The 19347-nt window shown below is 36.1% G+C and overlaps 1 protein-coding gene across 1 annotated transcript; it reads left to right on the plus strand.

Annotated features, from left to right (window-relative positions):
* Positions 1–14575: 14575 nt before the first annotated feature.
* Positions 14576–17227, plus strand: LOC149193174 (uncharacterized). Its single transcript, XM_089406551.1, has one exon. It carries the CDS (start codon positions 14596–14598, stop codon positions 17134–17136), a length of 2541 nt encoding a protein of 846 aa, XP_089262677.1. The 5' UTR covers positions 14576–14595; the 3' UTR covers positions 17137–17227.
* The last annotated feature ends 2120 nt before the right edge of the window (positions 17228–19347 follow it).

The following is a 19347-nucleotide window of genomic DNA, read 5'->3' on the forward strand; positions in this document are numbered from 1 at the left end:
CTAGATACGCTCCCCAGCGGAGTCGCCATTTTGTTGTTGGGAAAAGTATCTATTCAGAATGCCCCTATCCCACTCTAAGGTGTGACAGTGCCTTAGCAACAAACAAGGAAAACTACTTTCGTATTCTTCTTTATGAAATGTAAACGAAGAGGAAGGATGTAACTAACCTGTGTCTTTCGCTAGTTTGTTGATCCAATCGCTCTCCTCTTTGTTCGCTTCCCGCTGCCTGCTCCCTTACTGGTCCAGCTTCACCAAGTTCCTGCAAGATCACAGAAGAGGAAAACTACACAAAAGACATAGATTTACATTCATAACTAGCTTAGGATCAGATTTAAGCTAAACATGCAAATATAACAAAGCATCATTGATACACAGCATGTAGGAGAAACTCAAATAGTTTTATTGATATAATAAGAAAGTCCAAGAGGAGATACAACCAAGTGAGTCCCGATCCAGCATCTACCTCCCAGCAAAGGAATCCCTTCTTCACCTCCAACAAAGCATAAATCACCCAATGCACTAATCTCAATCTCAAACCAACAGCAATTCTCTGCAAAGTACAAAATTCCAGCCTCTGGATCTCTGGGATGAGGGATCCATATATAGATGTAAGCAGAGAGGATGAGTCAGCTTATGTTTTGACTTGTGGCTTCTCTCTGTCAGTTCTTGCTTCCACTTGGAGGCTGAGAGCCTCTTACTCATCCTTGGTCGAACTCAGTGAGGCAAGTGTCATTGAGGAAGATTCTGGAAGCTTCCATTGTCTGTACACCTCGCGGAATGACACTGCCATTTGGCATTTCTCATTCAGCGCACCCTGGTAGTGCATTTAGTTGCGTTGCAACGCACCTAGCTAGTGTACTGGGGTGCTTTGCAATGCAGGCAGCTAGTGGAGCACTTGAATTGATCCTGATTTGACTGATTCTGAGTAGTTTTTGGTGGAGAACTTCTGGGAGAAGCTGTCATTGGTTGACCTTGTTCCTTTAGGGGCAGGAACAACACTTTTAGGGACTTTGGATCCCTTGGATTATCGACATTTCATGCTCAAAGCTGTAAGGCACAAAAATGTCTATAACACCACCCAACCAGCCACCCCCCCCCACGCCCCCCCCCCCCCCCCCCCCCCCCCCTGCCCCCCGCGTCATCCCACCCCACCCTCTACTCCCCCCTTCCCCCAACCCACCCAACCAACCACCCCCACAACACCTCCCCCCCCCCCCCCACATCCACCCCACCCCTCCCTCGCCTGCCTCCACCCCCCTCCCACCCGCCCCCACACCCACCCCTGCCCCTACCCCCTCACGGCAGCTGACAAGGAAAAGGATATCAAAGACATATTCAAAGAGATAAAGATGAGGAATGAAAATTTGAAAGAAGAGACATATGCCAAATACCTCAAGCTTACACCACCAAACCAGAACAGATTGATGTCAGCCTTTGACATCAAAGAAGGAAAAATGTAGGTGTCATTTTTGCAGCCCACTGTACAACAACCAAAGACCTCAATAGATTACAAGAAGACTAATTCTGAGGTGTTGGCTAGGGATGTTCATCCCATTGATTAGATAGAGTTTCACAAGCAGGCTGGAGAAATGATTTACTCCACTCACAGAAATGGCCATGGATGATTTTAAGCTAAAAGATTCACTGGATAATGTGACAGTCCAATTCAAGATGGAGAAGGCCTCCTCACAGGCCAAAGGCACCAGGATAAAATCCTTGGAGGACTTGATCATTGAACTGGGCCATGACCCAAGTTATGTTAAGGCCATAGAGAAATTAATCAAGAAGAAGAATAAGGATATAGCAACCCTCAAGAAACAACTTAAGTTGCCTCCTTCACTGCACCCATAGACAAAGGAGGTCCTGGAAAGTCAAATCAATCATGAAGAGATGATGGACATAGTGTTGGAGCTGAATGACCAGTTAAAGGAGATGGAGAAAGAGTTGGATAGCTTGATTCAACTCAAACAAGCTAGTCTTGATAATGCTCCTGCAACTATCATTCCAACAGTTACTACTGTTGTACCTTCTACATTGGCAGCATCCTTAGCTCCCACTGCTCCAATGGCCACTGCACTACCAGCATCTACACCAACTACATCAGCAACATGATCAACAACAACAGGCTCCACAGGTGATGAAGCAAACAGACTGGTCAAAGCAATGGAAGAAATGTCCATTCAGACCATTGAGATGAACAGACTTAAGGAGAAAGTCATCAACTTGGAGATAGATTACAAATTGGCCCAAATTATGCACAGAGAAGAACAACAGAAGGCCACAAGGATGATTGAAAGAATCAAAAGCCTAGAAAAGGAACTGACACTAGGTGAACCTCTAGGTCAGGCTAAGGAGCAACTGTGGGCCAATATCATTGACTCTGTCAATGATATTTGGCCATCCATTCAGGTTATTTTTGAACAGATTGATTTGATAAAGCAGGCTACAGAAGCCATTCAGAAAGTTAAAGAAGAACTTGGAGATATGCTAGAGGAGGCAACAAGGATCATTCATTTCCTCAACTCCAAGAATAAGTATGAGCTGCAAGAACTTGAGATACCTGACAGAACAGTTACAATTTCAGAAGTCAGAAACATCCTCACTAAGAGGAATTTGATGTTGAACTTGGAGGATAAGTGTCAAACCATGCAATTGGCCATTGACAGGTTCATGGTTAAGTTCGAACATTTGAGGAAAAATGGACTACCTAATCCCTTAGTTATAAATGATAAGCTAATGACACAGGAAGATTACAATAAGAAGATCAAGGAAGTGGCTAGAGATCAGGTAAACACTTCATCCATGAAGGGCATACCAACATGAAAGGTATTGTACCAAACATTTGAAAACTTGTTTTACCTCCAGTAGAGGTAAAACACCTTTTTATTAATAAGCCAACTTTTGCCAAGTATAGAGAGGCAGATGAGATATACTGAAAAATGCTCAATATCTAATTACCAGATGCAGATACATGGGAAAACTCAATGATTTATTGTAGTAAATACATAGTAAAAATATAAATGTATAGTAAAAAGTAAAAGAGCACAGTAAAAGGATATTGACAGGTCAGCAAGGTCAAAGAGTATCAGATGAAAATGTATCAGATGAAAGGTCATAAGTAAATATGACATCCAACATGAAGACCAAACAACCAAGCAGCTTAAAGGGAAAAATATCAAAGACCAAAAGACAACAGAACCTAAATAAAAGGGACAACAAATAGCAGTTCAATAGCTGTCTCTATCTTCTTGCATGAAGATATTTCCTTTTCCTAGATTAGTTCTCAATGCAGTTTGAGATATTTTGTAAATTATTTTTGTATAAATACTTCATATTTCGAAGTATTGAGTGTGGATTATTTTACATTTGTAGAGTTATTTTGATCTTAAAACCTAAGGGTGATTGTACCACTTTCAAGTCAACAGACTGGAGCAAGTAATAAAAGCATTTCGCTATAGGATTCATGAGATGAGCTATTTGTAGTGAAGTATCTTCTTTGTTTGATTTTGTTACCTTCTTATGTGTTTCATAATCTTAAATGTGTTCTAAATTTGAATGAATTAACTAGAGATATCACTCAGAATTTGTTTAAGTACACTATGTTTTGCACAGTTAGTCATTTACATGTTTTCCTCTGATACCCAGATTTGAGAACCCTTAATTTCTCTCCCATCTCGGTTGACTCCTTTCATTCCTTCCAGAGTCCATCCTAGGGAACTCTTAATTTTTCCCTAGATCTGATTTGAAAACATTTCACCATTTAGCCTTTGAGATTTATAGTAACTCATCTATCTTGCCCTATAGACACTGTTTTTAGAACTGAATCCAGTCTTGTTTGTCTGACATTCAACCCCATAGCCCAATGGTAAAAGAAACCTCTATTAATCTAAGTAAAGTGATCCCACCACCCAAATTAAAACCAAAACCCAAGTGCAAACAATAACTAGCCTAAAATCATCTTAACTAAAACAAAGTTAAATTATAAAGAGAGAGCCCTCTCTGAGCATCAGGAAGGCTAGGTCCTAATCTCCAAAAGTGGTTTATGGTTACCTTTGACTTTTCTTCCTTCTTTAACTTCGAAAGAAATATCAAAGTGATAATAGAAACACTAGGTTGAATGTGCTCTCTGAAATGTTGGCATAAGGGGGCAGTTTAAGGATGGCCACCAACACTAGAATGCTTAGTGCGGTTCCTGGAATTATTCCAAATCTGAAAAGAAGTTGAAGTATTTTCTTAGAGGAAGTGCTCCTAATGCTTTGAAGAGGGAGACCTTCAACCTATAAAAGGGAGGTCTACAACCTACATTGGTTTAAGGGTGACCACCAACTCTGGAATGCTTAATGTAATTCCTGGAACTCTTCCAAAACTGGCAAGAAGCTAAAGTCTTCTACTAGAGGAAGTGTCCCCAATTCTTTGAAGAGGGAGAAGCTCAGCCTGAAAAGGGAGGTCTCACCCTGAATAGATGGTTTAAGGTTGATCACCAACCAATGGCATGCTCAGAGGCATCTATGTATTTAGCTACAACTCTGAATATGGTATGGCAGGTTGTGTCTTAGGGTCACTTGATGTGGCTTTGAAACTTGTAAATGACCATCATTTCCCCCCTATTAGATACAAGGTGAGATATTGCAACATCTCAACTGCAAGACCTTTCAATATTTGAGAACAAATCCTGTTGTATGAGCGAAATATCTTCTTGGTTGTTGAAGCCCATTTCCAAGAAGCAATCCATCCAAGATGAATCTTTGTTCTTGCAGGAGGCTCGTTTTTGAAACATTTGTTTGAAGAATGAGTGGTTTTATGACATTTCTCACATGGATGAAGATCAAAACAATGATATTTCATATGGCCAACTCTATCACAATGTTGGAATTTAACAATCTGTTGTGGTTGTTGTGGAAGAGGACCAGCATATGGAACAACTGAAGGTGAACTCTCATGAAGAAATCCAATGCTATGGAACTATATGGGCTTTGAGTAATCTAGAATATGAAAGGACAACTCCTTGTCATATCCAAGACCGGTTTTGTGCTTGTTATCGACAAGCCCTTCACAAGGTCTGATAATTGGATTGGAAATTGCATGCTGAATTTCTGCTTGTACATGCAATTATGTTGCTTCATTGGGCACTGAATCTGTTTCAACTTCATATTCTTGTTGTTGATGGGAGTCTGTCTTAATCTGAAATAAAGGGTTTTTCTGAACGGAAACCAAATCATAATGAGAAATCTTATGTTTTAATTCATCTCATTGGAACTAAGATTCTAGCTGCAAAAATTCAATTTTGTCCTATGAATTTTCTAGACATAATTTAATATAAGAAAGTGCGTACTTGCTAATTTTTAATGTATCATGATCAATGGAGTGTATCAGAGTTTTTAGGAACTCTAATACCTTAGTAATTTTTGAAATTTTCTTAAAACCTCAAGCTTATGAAAAAAGGGGTGTCAACTTCTCAATGGTGCATATATTGAACACAATTCATTGCATGTGATAGTGCCAATGCTGACCAACAAACTAGTTCAGACTAGTGAAACATAACCTTCCTCTGATTCTTTCAAAGTTACCTTTTAACACCAAAGTGCACATTCCTCTTGCAAATACCTTCACATCTCTTCTTAACAACTAGTGGCTAGCATATCAATTATATTGGCATATAAACCATGGCAGTCATATAAATAGTGCATAGGGAAAAAAGTAACACACACACAAAAATCAACATGTGTATATCACGCATTCTCACATATCAGATTGTAGAATCCTCTGAAAATTTGAAGGTTGCATTGTGTTTTCTCTGCTCAGAAAATTGCCACTCAACTATTAATTTAATAAAAGGGAAATCCACACAGATTTTAACACAAACAACAAATTTCTATTTGTATCTAGCTTCCCACAACAAAAAAACCAAGCTCGAGTCAAGGGTTTGACAATGTCCCACTAATTTGAGCCCTCGGTGAGAGAGAGAAATATGTTGTCAATTTTCTTGGTTGACCAAAGAAGATAATATCACCATACACACTATCATTTGTAGCAAGGCAGAAATTCAAAGCCAAGGAAAAGAGACAACGATTTTAACGCTCACTATATATCATATAGACAAATTTGAAACTGAAGACTATGCAGGCACTGAGTTTTAGATGACGCTCGCACAATCAAATGAACCGCTTGAATGAGCTCTCACAAATATGTCACTATATATGAATTTTGGAGACGTTCCAATTGTTGTTGCTTGGCTTGGAAGATGTTTTCGATTGTGATATCTTCGACAATGATTTTTTTTGTTTTTCATTCGACCCAGGCTCTTAAATCACAGCAAGAGAAACTCAATGGTCGAATTTACTGTCACAAATCCATGTGTAGGCCCAAAAAACACTGAGAAGAACTTTGGACTAGAACAAGGAATCAAAGATTAACTCCGGGAATTCGCACCCTGCTAACGATTAGCATGAACTCCAATCATATCGGTCTCTCAACTATCAAATAATGTTGTGGCGAGTCCCTCAACCACTGAAAAGAGATTTTGAGATGAATGAGAATGTGAATCATTGTAGGCCTGTATTTCTCTTCTACTCAAGGTCGTGCAAAACCGACCTTCGACTTATAGGCATTGACTGTCGAAAATCAAACCACCCGTGATCTTGCACATAGAGGCTTGAGCGACACGAGTGTAGACCAGTGTATTGAAAGCCGTAAATAAATTTTGGAGATACATTCAAGGAGATACATTCTAGACCACAAACCCGATGGTTTCCAGAAAATACATTACATCATAAATATAATTAGATGGAAGATCAAATTTTAGGGAGCTTTTCAGGATCTAGGCCGCAAGATAAAGCAAAGGAAGGAGATGTATGGTAAGCGAAGAGTAGGAGAGTGGAGATATTTTGAAAAACTCAAAAAAATCCAACAGTCATATGGTCTTCAATTCAACGGTGAGAAACATAATCGGTCTCATGTTTTGATATAATCAAGCTCGACACAATACACCAACCATGATTTGGATAGGCGGTTTGGAGAGCTACAAATGGCGATTACGCTATTGTATGAAATTGCCAGCAAAAATGGTACACATAGGGGAGACAACGGATTTTTGGTAGACAATAAATTAATTGGACCATTACAAATAGTGGATAGAAATGAGATGTAATGCACAGGATGGGGAGAACGTAGATGGGTCAGGTTTTAGACAAAAGGACCCCCCAAGTGGAGTAGAGTAACATTATTTCTATAACCGATTGACCAAATAGAGAAATGATAGACAAATTCTGGAAAGAGAAGTTCCATTGTTGGTGGTCATCCTTAAACCACCCCCTTATGCCAACATTTCAGAGAGCACATACAACCTAGCATTGCCATGCATTTTTGCACATTTTGTATTACATCTCTCTTCTTGGACTCATACATACCCCTTCAGATTAAGGGGGGAATGTTGGAAACCTAATCTGGAAATGGTTAAGGTGGGGAAGTTGGATAGACAAAGGGAGTCCAAGAGATGTTGGAAGATGAATCCAACAGTCACAAGAATGTATTATAAATATACATCTATGTTAATAATAAAGGCAATTAACTATTATAGCGTTCATGTCTCTTTAGATTCCATGTGCGTCTAACATGGAGTGTAGAGGAACAATGTGTGGAGAGACATGTGCATGAAGTCACTCCACATATTGGGAAATCATCTAAGTGTTGTATAAAATGAAAGAGTGTGTAGGTACATAAGTATAAATATTCAATTGAGTTTTTTTTCCACATAGGACTACACAATGTTTTGGGTCAATATCCCTCTCAGCCCTCTTAACCAACCACGGGTCTGAAGCCTACTCAAATTTCTCCTCCATAAGTTGCTCACTTTCCAACCACCTTCCATAGGCTCTAGCATCCCTCAAGGGGTCTAAGGACTACTCAACCTTCTCGTCCAAAAGTTCTCCTCTTTCTAGTCACCTTCCATAGGCCCTCTCAAACCTCAAGGGGTTCGATGTGCTCTTGGTTCTGTAATTTCTTAAAATATGCATTGATATGGATGTGTGTTGGTTACTATTATGGTGATACTTTTTCACTTCTATGTTACTAGCCTTCAAAGAAACTTCATTTTGGTTTATTAACACACATTACACATCTCATCTGTAAGGAGTTGTAAAATATCACTAAATTGCCTTGTAAAATATTTATATGATTTAGGATTGATTTTTATCTAAAACAATGTATATGTATATATATATATATATATAGATATAGATATATTAACACCAAATATTTTTCCTTTGGGATTATGATAATAGTTCAAAATATTTCTTCTTTTACTCTTTTTCTTTCTCAAAATATGTTAATTCAAGATTTGTTAAAATCCACCCTCATTTCAACTAAAATTATAAATTATAATTGAATATATAAATTTAGTAGCTTTGAAAACCCCTCTTGCACTCAAATTATATAATCCATATATTGGATATGTAATTTTATTAAATAAAAAAAACTTATTTCTAGTTTCAATGAAATGTCTAGTTTAACTTCTTGTCATTTTGGTCAGATTAAAAATGGAAAATTCATTAAGCTATATCCCTTAACAAATATGCAAAACTAATCAAATTTAAGTTAATTAAATTAAAGGTAACAAGGTCAAGGACATTAATGTCAGGTAAATTTATTTACATGAAAGGACTCCTTCAGGGGATATCATTTCTTCAAATGTGGTTCCCTACTTGTCGACATGTATGGAACCCACCTTCCAAGTCAATTTGTTTGTTCCACTTTGTATTCAATTCATGTTGCTAGCCTATAGTTCATTCACATGCCATGTACATTGGAGGTCTATTGAGTGATTTTTTAATGAGTTCTTCAAGCTCCACCTACACTTTCTCTGGTATGAAAGGTTATTTTATATGCTTCACATTTGAGGTCTTTTGCATTATGGGCTTAAAAAAAAGGAAAAAAAGAAAAACTTTTTTAACAACGATTTTCCTATTTCTTGTATTTCTCTTAGCTTATAAATGAGCTTTTAAGAAACGAGGCATCTTGTTTCGATATTATTTCAAGTAATTGAGTGACCCTCTTAGATGGATCATGAGGGGACACTTAGAAAAAATGTATAGTAAGAGATTGGGGAAACAATGTCTAGCAAGAGATTGGTCAATGTTAAGAAAGCTAATAAGTAATTCCTTTTTAGTTTCTATAAGTGAGGAATTGTGTGACATTTTATTGTTATGATCCTTACATACCATTATATATCAACATCCTAAGAAATTAATCTCTAGTTGTATTTGTTGTTACGTCATTTGGGAGTAATGATCTACTAAAGGAAAATACTTGCAAACATTGGGAAAAAGTAAATAGAAGGGTTATGTTGAGAAATTGATCTTTAGTTGTATTTGTTGTTGTCCCATTTGAGATCAATTATTTTCTAAAATAATGTACTTAGAAAGATTGGGGAAAACTAAGAAGAGGGGTTGCTCTTGCATCAAGGAGATAAGGAAAGAGTGACAATTTTGATTTAGAATGTGAGGAACCCTCTAGCCGCAATGAACATGAGTTCATGAGGCATGAACAAAAGTGGTTGTACGCATAGATATAATTGAAAGATATATTATAATTATCCAAAAGTATATTCTACTCACGGCTTACCTTAAATTACAACTAATGCAACCATGTAAATTAAATGGTTGGTAAATGACAATAGACATTGATCCATGACAAGCATCAAAACACTTACTTTACAATACATCTCACATTGCCAAATTATAACTTTTTATTTTTCTTCTTCTTCTTCTTCTTCCTTTTTTTTTTTTAAGGGGTTCATGGAGAGCCCTAAAAATATACCCATTCACTATCAATCCAAAGCCCCATGGGACATTGCCAAATTATAACTTTATTTTAAGTTATTATTATAATATATGAGTTAAAATATATACATTAAAAAGGAAAAACATGGAACAAGATTCTTAACTATGAGGAACAATAGAATTTTTTAACTTGTGAATAAGCTTTGTTAGAATCTCATGGGCTAATATCATGGCTTACAAATACTACATGGAAAAAATACTATGACTCATCTCATATGATACTTGTTCATATGAATTTTTTAACCAATCGGTTTCATTAAAAGGGCAACAATTGCATAATTACTTTTGAGATTAATCTTAGATTTGTAACTATTACTAAGAATATTTTATAATATTCCATGAAAGTTAAATCCCTACGATCCTCCCCTTTGAATTCAATCTCGGTCCCCATCGTGGTCCATCCCTCCTCGTTTACCCTTGGTCATGCAACTTCCTCCCTTGTTGAAGGCTACCCTTCAAACCTAGATACTCCACTATAAAAAATCCCCTGTCATTACTAAGTCTGTATCTTACCCTTGTTCTAGGATCCCCACTCCTTTGTCATCCCTCAACAATAACTTAGTTTCCATTATGTTAATAAGAGAGTTGTTAACCTCTCTAATTTTTCTTTTGATCCTCTAGTATATAAACTTTTGGAAAAAGGGTTAAACTTCACCTTTGTTCCTAGAAATATCCTAGTGGAGGAAATCATTTGTGATGTTGAATATGGGATTAAGGACTTACCTGATAGCATTAAATATGTTATTAGGAAATATTTCATGGTTGTCCTTAGAAAATCCAAGCCTCCTTAGAGAAACATTAGCAACTTAGAATTCGAAGCCCTTATGTCCTTGAACGTGAACCCTGGCATTGCTATTTTCAAAGATGATAAAGGTGGGGTAGTCGTTATCTTAGATAAGGATGACTACCGTAGAAAAACATTGGATGACCCTCATAACAACGGTAGTTACAAGAACCTTACTAAGAACCCTTTAAAGAAAATATCAAAAGTTTTTGCTTCATCTATTAAATCTAATAAAACCATTAATTCAATAAGCCTCAAGCTTTTCAAGAGCAACTCTCTTACTCCTAGCATCTATAAGCTTCCCAAGATCCATAAATATGGAGTCCCCATTAGACCCATTCTTAATACAATAGGTTGGTCGACTTACCTTCTAGCTAAACATTTAGCCTGGAAGCTAAAGCCCCTTGTTGGCCTTATGTAATCCTTTTTGAAGGACTATTCATCTTTTGTCAATTAGTTAAAGGGTTTAAAGCTTAAGCATAATGAGATTCATGTGAGTTTTGATGTGGTTTCTTTGTACACCAATATCCCCATTAAGGAGGTTATCGAGGGGATCAATAAAGTTATTGATACCAACGTAGCCAAGTTAGTCAAGATCTGCCTTACCTCTACCCTTTTAAACTTTGAAGGTGAATTCTATGAGAAACCCTGTGAAGTGGCCATGGGTTATCCGCTATCCCCTTTCGTTGCTAACTTGTTCACGGAATAATTTGAATCTAAGGCATTCACTTCATCCCAATTATGGACCAAATTGTACAAAATGTTTGTATATGATGACTTAATCATCTAGCCTCACAGGCATGAAAAATTAGATCTATTTTTTTTAGCATCTTAATAGGTAGTCTAGCTCCATCAAGTTTACTATGGAATTAAAATTCAATGGTAGACTTGTTTTCCCTTATGTGTTTGTGTCTAAGAAAGATGATGGCTTTTTTTCTCATCATCTTTCGTAAGAAGACTCACATTGAGCAATATCTTCATTCAAGTTCCCACCATTACCATGCCTAAAAACTTGGAGTTCTCAACACATTGGAAACTCGAGTTTTGAGGGTTTCGAATGAAAGTCACCTGGACGATGAGAAATCCCATCTTCTTGAAATATTAAAAAATAATGGTTACAATAAGCACCTAGGTCTCAAATCCTTCTTAAACACAGGCAATGGTTCGAAGATAATGAAAGAGCTTGGAGATTGGGTTACCAAAGTCCAACCTCCGTTTATATCAGGAACCATCAACAAGATTGCTCAAATTCTTATGAAGCACAAGGTCCTTTCTACCCTTAGGAGTTTGAACACCATTTGGAGTTCCCTTAGATCAATTAAGGACCCTGTGGACCCTAAATATTTGAAACGTGTTTATGTAATCCCTTGTTCATGTGGGAATCCCTACATTAGAGAAACCAATCATTTCATAAGACAAAGGATTAAAGAGCATGCAACTTACATCAAACATTGTAGGAATTGCTTTTCAACTCTAGCCAAACATGCTGAGAAGACAAAACACCATATTTGTATAGAAGATTCTCAAGTCATTGCCAAGAATGATCATTTCGATCACCGAAAGTTCAAAGAAGCCATAGAAATTGACAAAAGATCTAGTTCTCTAAATAGGGATGATGGTTGGAATATTAGCACATGTTGGATCCTCGTTCTATCCTCCTAAGGGTCTTCATCCTTGATCCCCCTTTCTTTATTTTAAGTGGTATGTTCTTTTCTTTTTACTTTAGTTTCATTTTAATTTTTAGGTTTATAATTTTTCCCTTTTCTTTTATTCATAGTGATGGGCTTAACCCTTTTTTTCTTTCTTGATTTTAAAGCTTGATTTGATTTGATTTATATATGTCTTTTCTAATCATTTTGATAACGTTTTATTTCTTTATTCATATGTTTTTCTTTTTTTCCATTAATTATTCCTTCTTGTTCAACTCTTAGTGATATATTTAGGTATCTAGGTCAGAGTCTAATCCATAAGTATTTGCGAGCAAACTCATTTTTCTCAAGTCAGATTCCTGGGCAGTGAGTTTGACTTGTCCTCAAGTCAAAATATCTCGTTCTTTTGAGCCGAGTTGATTTTGACTTACCAGTGTGCTTTAAACTCAACAAGTTTTTCTACTGGGCAACCATTTGTTATTCCTAAATGGTGGACATTATGTTGAGTTTGCTTCAAACTCAAAAAAAAAAATCTAATAGGCAACCATATATTATTCTTGAATGGTAGACAATATCTTGACTCACTATGCTTGTTAAACACCAACCACTCAAGTGACTTAGTCCTAAAAGAGGACAGAGCTAAGCTTCCCAAATATCTTCACATCTCTTAAGGCATATGGTTTCAACATCTTAAGTATCCCATTTTGTGGCTAGTCAAGTTGTAACTCGGTACTTTGGTGAATCTCATAATCTAGCTCTTTAGTTTTGTAGTATATTAAGGGCCTATTAAATTAAGAGAGCTTCCATCGACAACTTTGTTGCGCACTGAGAGTACACAAAGCAAATCCTAAATCTTTTATGTCACTTCAATTGCTTCAGGGGAAATATTCTAGTCTTTACCCATAGCTCTTGCAACCAATATGAGAAAGAACCTTAAATAGAATATTGGATACTCGGAAGTTTGCCTGCAAGCCTTTATCCTTTATGTCATTAACTAGAGACGATATATTAGATTCTCTTAAGGGGCAGATAAAAGTCTTGGACGAATTTGATAGAGTAGATGACCCAACAGCTTAGCCAAAATATTGCTTTCACAATCCTACTTGTTCATGTTGGCAAGAAAAACCTATCAAAATACAATATATTTATAATATAATTATGCCTTTACATAATTGGTTTGGTTGTGGTTGGGGCATGATGCAAATTTTGGGTGAATTTTTCTAGAATAGATCACCTATTAGTACAGTTTAACAAAACAATTATTTTCACAAATCCATCTACTTTGGTTGACATGAAACCTCTATCAAAAAATTATATTTAGTATATTTAAAAAAAATGTAAAAATAAATAATAAAATCATATAGAAAGCAATATTAAAAATCATATAAAAAGCCGTTTAAAAATAAAATCATCATAAAGAAATGAATAGGAGACCCACCCGCCAAATTTAACCCACGATAGAAAATGTACGCGACTTGCAGCAACCTATCAATGTCCCATTTTAATGCTTTGCCAGAATACATTAATTTCCTCACCTCTCCATCGGTCCCCACGCGGGGGTCTTTCGGAGTACTTACACTTTTTCCTCCCCTTTCGGCCTTCTTTGATCGTGGAATACGCGACTTCGGTACAATGAGACAGAATAGAGTACCTTCAGGCAGAATAGACTAATGCTCCTCTCCATCTGTCCCCACGCGGTGGTCTTTCGGATTATTTTTTTCGTGGAATAAGCGACGAATAAGCGACTTCGGTACAATGAGACAGAATGACAGAATAGACTAATGCCCTTGTCTACATTACGAGAGAGTGAATGCGCGATTTGATACAATACATCAATGTCCCACTTAATGCTGTGCGATACAATACATCAATGTCACACTTAATGTCTGTCCCCACTACACGGTGATTTGATTTTGGCATTTGCTATTGCTTTAGACTTAGACTTTTCAACTTACTTTGCTGCACAGTTGTGATTCGGGGCATCTCTCATATCTATGTATGTATCTATAAATGTATAAATGTGAGCCACACACATCCGATTTGCATAACTATTATCTTTACCATGACTATTGTCTTTACCGTTATAGTGCACCCACCAATCAATGTCCTACGCGGTTGCCTTTGGCATTACTTTAATTTTCTTTTCCCTCCATAACCTCGACTTTCGTCGTGGAATACGCGACTTCGGTACAATGAGACAGAATACCTGTGCCAACACGGTGGTCCTTTTTTCCTTTCAATTTCTGGATACCTTTTGCTATTTATATGTACACCTCACACTTCGGGTTGCATAGCAGAGAAGCCATTAAACACGCTGAGTTGATAAATGGAGAGAGAAGTGACGATGAAAATGTTGATGATTCTGTGGTTTGCGTTCATGGCGCTGGGGACTGTTAGCTCGTCAATGAAGACGCCCAATGATGACGATTCTGTTGAATTCACATCACCCATGGACGCACTTCACGACAGAAGGGACCTGGAGGCGCTTTTGTCGTTCAGAGATGCGGTCATATCCGATCCATCTGGATCCCTCCTCAACTGGACATCACAAAACTCACACAATGTATGCTCCTGGAATGGGATCCGCTGCAGAAAGGGCACGAACAGAGTGGTGGCCGTAACACTTCCTGGCTTGGGATTGAAAGGTAGTCTCTCACCTTATCTGGGCAGCCTTTCATTATTACGCACTTTCAATCTCTCTGGTAATAATTTCTCAGGAAGAATTCCACCAGAGCTTGGCCAACTAAAAGCCCTTGGAATACTCGACCTTAGCTATAATATGCTATGGGGTCATATTCCAAGATCACTGTCTAATTGTGCGCGCCTTCAGTGGCTACGACTTTCAGTAAACAGCTTGACAGGGACTATTCCAACAGAATTCGGCCGTCTGGGCATGTTGGAACATCTCCGCTTGGCAGAAAATAATTTGTCCGGAAGTATTCCAATTTCTCTGAGCAACAGCACGTTTCTCCAAGGATTGTCTATGGGAAACAACAATCTCACTGGTTCAATCCCTTCAGAGTTGGGTCTGCTCAGAAATCTAGCCTATCTTCACGTTGAAAACAACTCTCTATCTGGCCACATTCCTCTTGCCCTCAGCAACTGCACGTTTCTCCAATATTTGTCTATTGGATACAACGATCTCACTGGACCGATTCCTTCATTTTTGGGTATGCTCAGAAATCTCTCTTATCTTTACTTTGAAGGAAACTCACTAAGTGGTCATATCCCTTCCACTCTTTTCAATTGTACTCAGCTGTCGTATATAGCCTTCTCTCACAACACTTTAAGTGGAAGAATTCCTGCTGAATTCGGGTTGCTGCAGGAATTAGAGTACCTGTATCTACAAACAAACAGTTTCGAGAGTGCCATTCCTCCATCTCTAGGAAACTGCTCTTTTCTTACGACATTATTTTTGGGGGACAACAAATTGTCAGGCCAAATACCACCACAATTGGGAAAGTTGAGGCAGCTTGCTCAACTATCTCTTTATGGTACAGGTAATATTTCAGGTGTGATCTCTTCTGAAATAGGAAATTGCAGTAATCTTTATTGGCTGGATTTACCAGTCAACAGGATTCAGGGCCCCATCCCAATGAGTCTATTCCAGCTTCCCCTCTCCACCTTGAATCTGGATGATAATGATGTGAGCGGTCGTGTACCTGAAGCCATTGCCAACCTGAGTCAGTTGTTATATCTAAATTTGGGCGTAAACAATTTCACTGGATTCATACCAGAAGAGGTCATTGCAAATTTAGCTCAGCTGCAGTTCCTGGATCTAGGTTCAAATAGGCTCATCGGTGGCATACCAAAAGCCATTGCCAAACTGAGCCAGTTGACATATCTAAATTTGGGTGGAAACAATTTCACTGGATACATACCAGAAGAGGTCATTGCAAATTTATCTCAGCTGCAGTCCCTGCATCTAGCTTCAAATAGGCTCATCGGTGGCATACCTGAATCTTTGGCCAATTGCACTCAACTTCAGTCACTAGATCTAAGTAGAAATGGATTTACAGGGAAGCTTCCTCAGTATTTTGCATCTTTTTCTAAAATAAGAGTTTTAAGTTTGAGTTATAATAATTTCTCTGGTGATATTCTTCAAGAGATTACAAATCTTAGCCAGTTGCAGGTGTTGGATTTATCCAACAATAAATTTAGTGGAAAAATACCATCCAATCTTCAAAAACTCAATGGATTCAAAATTTTGGGATCTTCTAAACTTAGTGGTAATACATTATATGGGGATTTGAGTATTGTAATAAAAGGATATGAGTATACGTTAACATATGTGCTGGTTACAAACACCATATTTGACTTGTCTAGCAACAATCTCACTCGAGAAATACCTCCAAGCATAGGAAATCTCATAAGCTTAATGCTACTGAATTTATCTGGAAATCAACTGAAAGGAAAAATCCCTACATCTCTTGGTAAGATATCTACTTTGGAGGAGCTGGACTTGTCTAGAAATATGTTAAGTGGAGCAATTCCTCAAGAGCTCTCTAGATTAACTATGTTGGCATCTTTGAACATTTCATGGAATAGACTTTGTGGTAAAATCCCAAAAGGAACACAGATAGACACTTTTAATGAGACATCATTTGAAGGAAACAAATGCTTATGCGGCTATCCTTTGCCACCATGCAACGAAAATGGAATGCAACAAGGAAGCACTACTATTAGCAAAGATAGAGGATGGTTGAGTCATGTGAATGAACATGTCTCATTAACTGCAGTAGGGTTAGGAATGGGGATTGGGTTTGGTGCAGTTGTGGGTATGATGATAACTTGGGATAAAGCTAGACATTGGGTAATGCCCCCTCACATACAACCATTTTATGGAGTGTATCGATTTCCTAAATAGCTTAATAGTATGTTGTACCCAATTTCCCTTCCAAATAAATGTTGTAATCACAACATATATCATATAGAAGAATTATCCCTAAAATTGTTAGTGAAACATGTGCGTTGTATTCTTATGTGAAATAAGTCTATATTATTCAAGAAAAATATCATATTATATATTTATTAAGATGTATGCATACTTCTATCATGTTACAAGGATGTTTTCTCTATTTTCTCCTTCTCACTTTTACTTCTGACATAACATACATATTACAAGGATACTCTTCTTATCTTGTTTTTTTTCAGTTTCACTTCAGACAAAAGTATACCTATGTTTGAAGGTCTATGTGTTACCTTATATCATTATGTTTGGATTCCGCATCTCTTATTTTAAAAGATTTTATTATTTTTATTAAATGAAACTAACTTTATATTTATATGCATTGAGTATACTGGAATAAAATTATAAAATAAAAATGAATAAATTTTTAATTTTTAATTTTACACTATCAAAATAAAATTTTCTTAATTTCTCTTTTTATTGTGCAAATTAAGGATTTTCTCAATCTATATTAAATTGAAAAATATGCTTCTTTTTAATATAAAATTTTATAACTTTTTCCTTGTTATATTTAAAATTTTATGGAAAATATATCTTAAGCTCATTATTATTTTGTATATTAAATATGATAATATGGTTTAAAAATTAAATTTAGTTTTTTAAGCTAGGCATGTCTATATTGGAAGTAGGTTGAGGAATTTTCAATATTTAAAATATAAGCAATTATGAACAGCTCACATAGTGTAGTTGTTGAAGAGTTTTGAAAACTAATTAAATTTATATGGAAAAACTTAATCTCATAAAATTCACCTATTTCCACAATTTATTTGTTATGCAAATGTAATTACTTACTTTTTTTGGTTTATAAAATTTACAAGGTTTAGAGGAAGATTTACTTATATGTCTAAGAAGTATATAAATCATATTTGTTAATGTGGTTGTGCTAATTTGTTGTAAAATTAAAGTATGTATTTACATCTAATATTATTTTGAAATATTTTCTTCAAATTTTTATGATTAAATTTATGAATTGAGTTTAAAGTAAATAATCAAAGCTATACTCTTTCTCATATACAAAATGGTGAATCTTTCAACCTATATCTCAATTACTATGTACATGATGATGTAAAAAACTAAGATATGCTTTTCTAAAAAAATAAAATAAATTCTTATGAGAGAGAAATTAAAATTCACCATCAAAGGAATAGAGATACGAGGGAAAGTATCTAGTGAAATACTTTAGTAGATTTCTTCGGAGTCCTGGTGTATTCGGCCCCGCGTACCAACCAAATTGAATATACAGAGACGAAACAAGTTGTTGTCAACATTCTTTGTGTTTCGTGGCAATTAGGCGTACCGATCAAATTATTAATTTGCCTTTAGGCTTCTCAACACACATCATGACGGAAGATTTGTACTTATATGTCTATTCTTGACACTAGGTTAATACTCTACTCCATAGAGTATTGTTATTTGGATTTGAAGATAATAAATAATTTATATTTAAAAACAATACATAATATTCATAGCAAAATAAATATTTCAACCAGATATTTATAACCATTCGAATCTGACAACATAGGTATAAAAAATAATACATTGTAGATTTTTGACATTTGCTTAAATCTCCATATACGAATGGGATATTATTGTGATTTGGATTCAAAAGTGTTAGTATATTATTGTGATTTGGATTTAAAAGTACTGAACACTTTGAATTTAAAAGTATTAAACAATATTTATAGCCAAGTAAATATTTCCACGACATATTTATAAGATTGTAAATTGAGAAGGTATGGATAAAAAAAAAACACTTTTTCATTTATGGTTTACCATTGGTAAAGTACCTTGAGATCAATTATTTTATTATTATTATTTTTTAAACCAGATTAAGGAGGTTGTTTTTATTTAGAATTGGTTTCTCGTAAGTTTAAATGATACTTATAGACAATTATTTTCTCATTTTGTTGTTTATATATTTAATTTTGATCTAAATTTTATGTAAAATAAGTGATAATGATAATGATAATGATGATGATTAACATGTATTTGGTCAATGAGACCTTAAGAAAGAAGTGAGATATGATCAATCAAACTTTAAGAAAGAAGGGGTTAATTAAAATTATTTAAAATTTTATTTCTGTGATCAAAAAGAAGGGAAAGAAGAAT

This window comes from Pinus tabuliformis, chromosome 2_2 (genome assembly GCF_031772625.1).
Source record: "Pinus tabuliformis cultivar Carrire ecotype Pingquan chromosome 2_2, CPIR1, whole genome shotgun sequence".
NCBI lineage: Eukaryota > Viridiplantae > Streptophyta > Pinopsida > Pinales > Pinaceae > Pinus > Pinus tabuliformis.

Coding starts and splice junctions, on each gene's coding strand:
- LOC149193174 (XM_089406551.1), top strand. CDS start 14,596: ATGGAGAGAGAAGTGACGATGAAAATGTTGATGATTCTGTGGTTTGCG.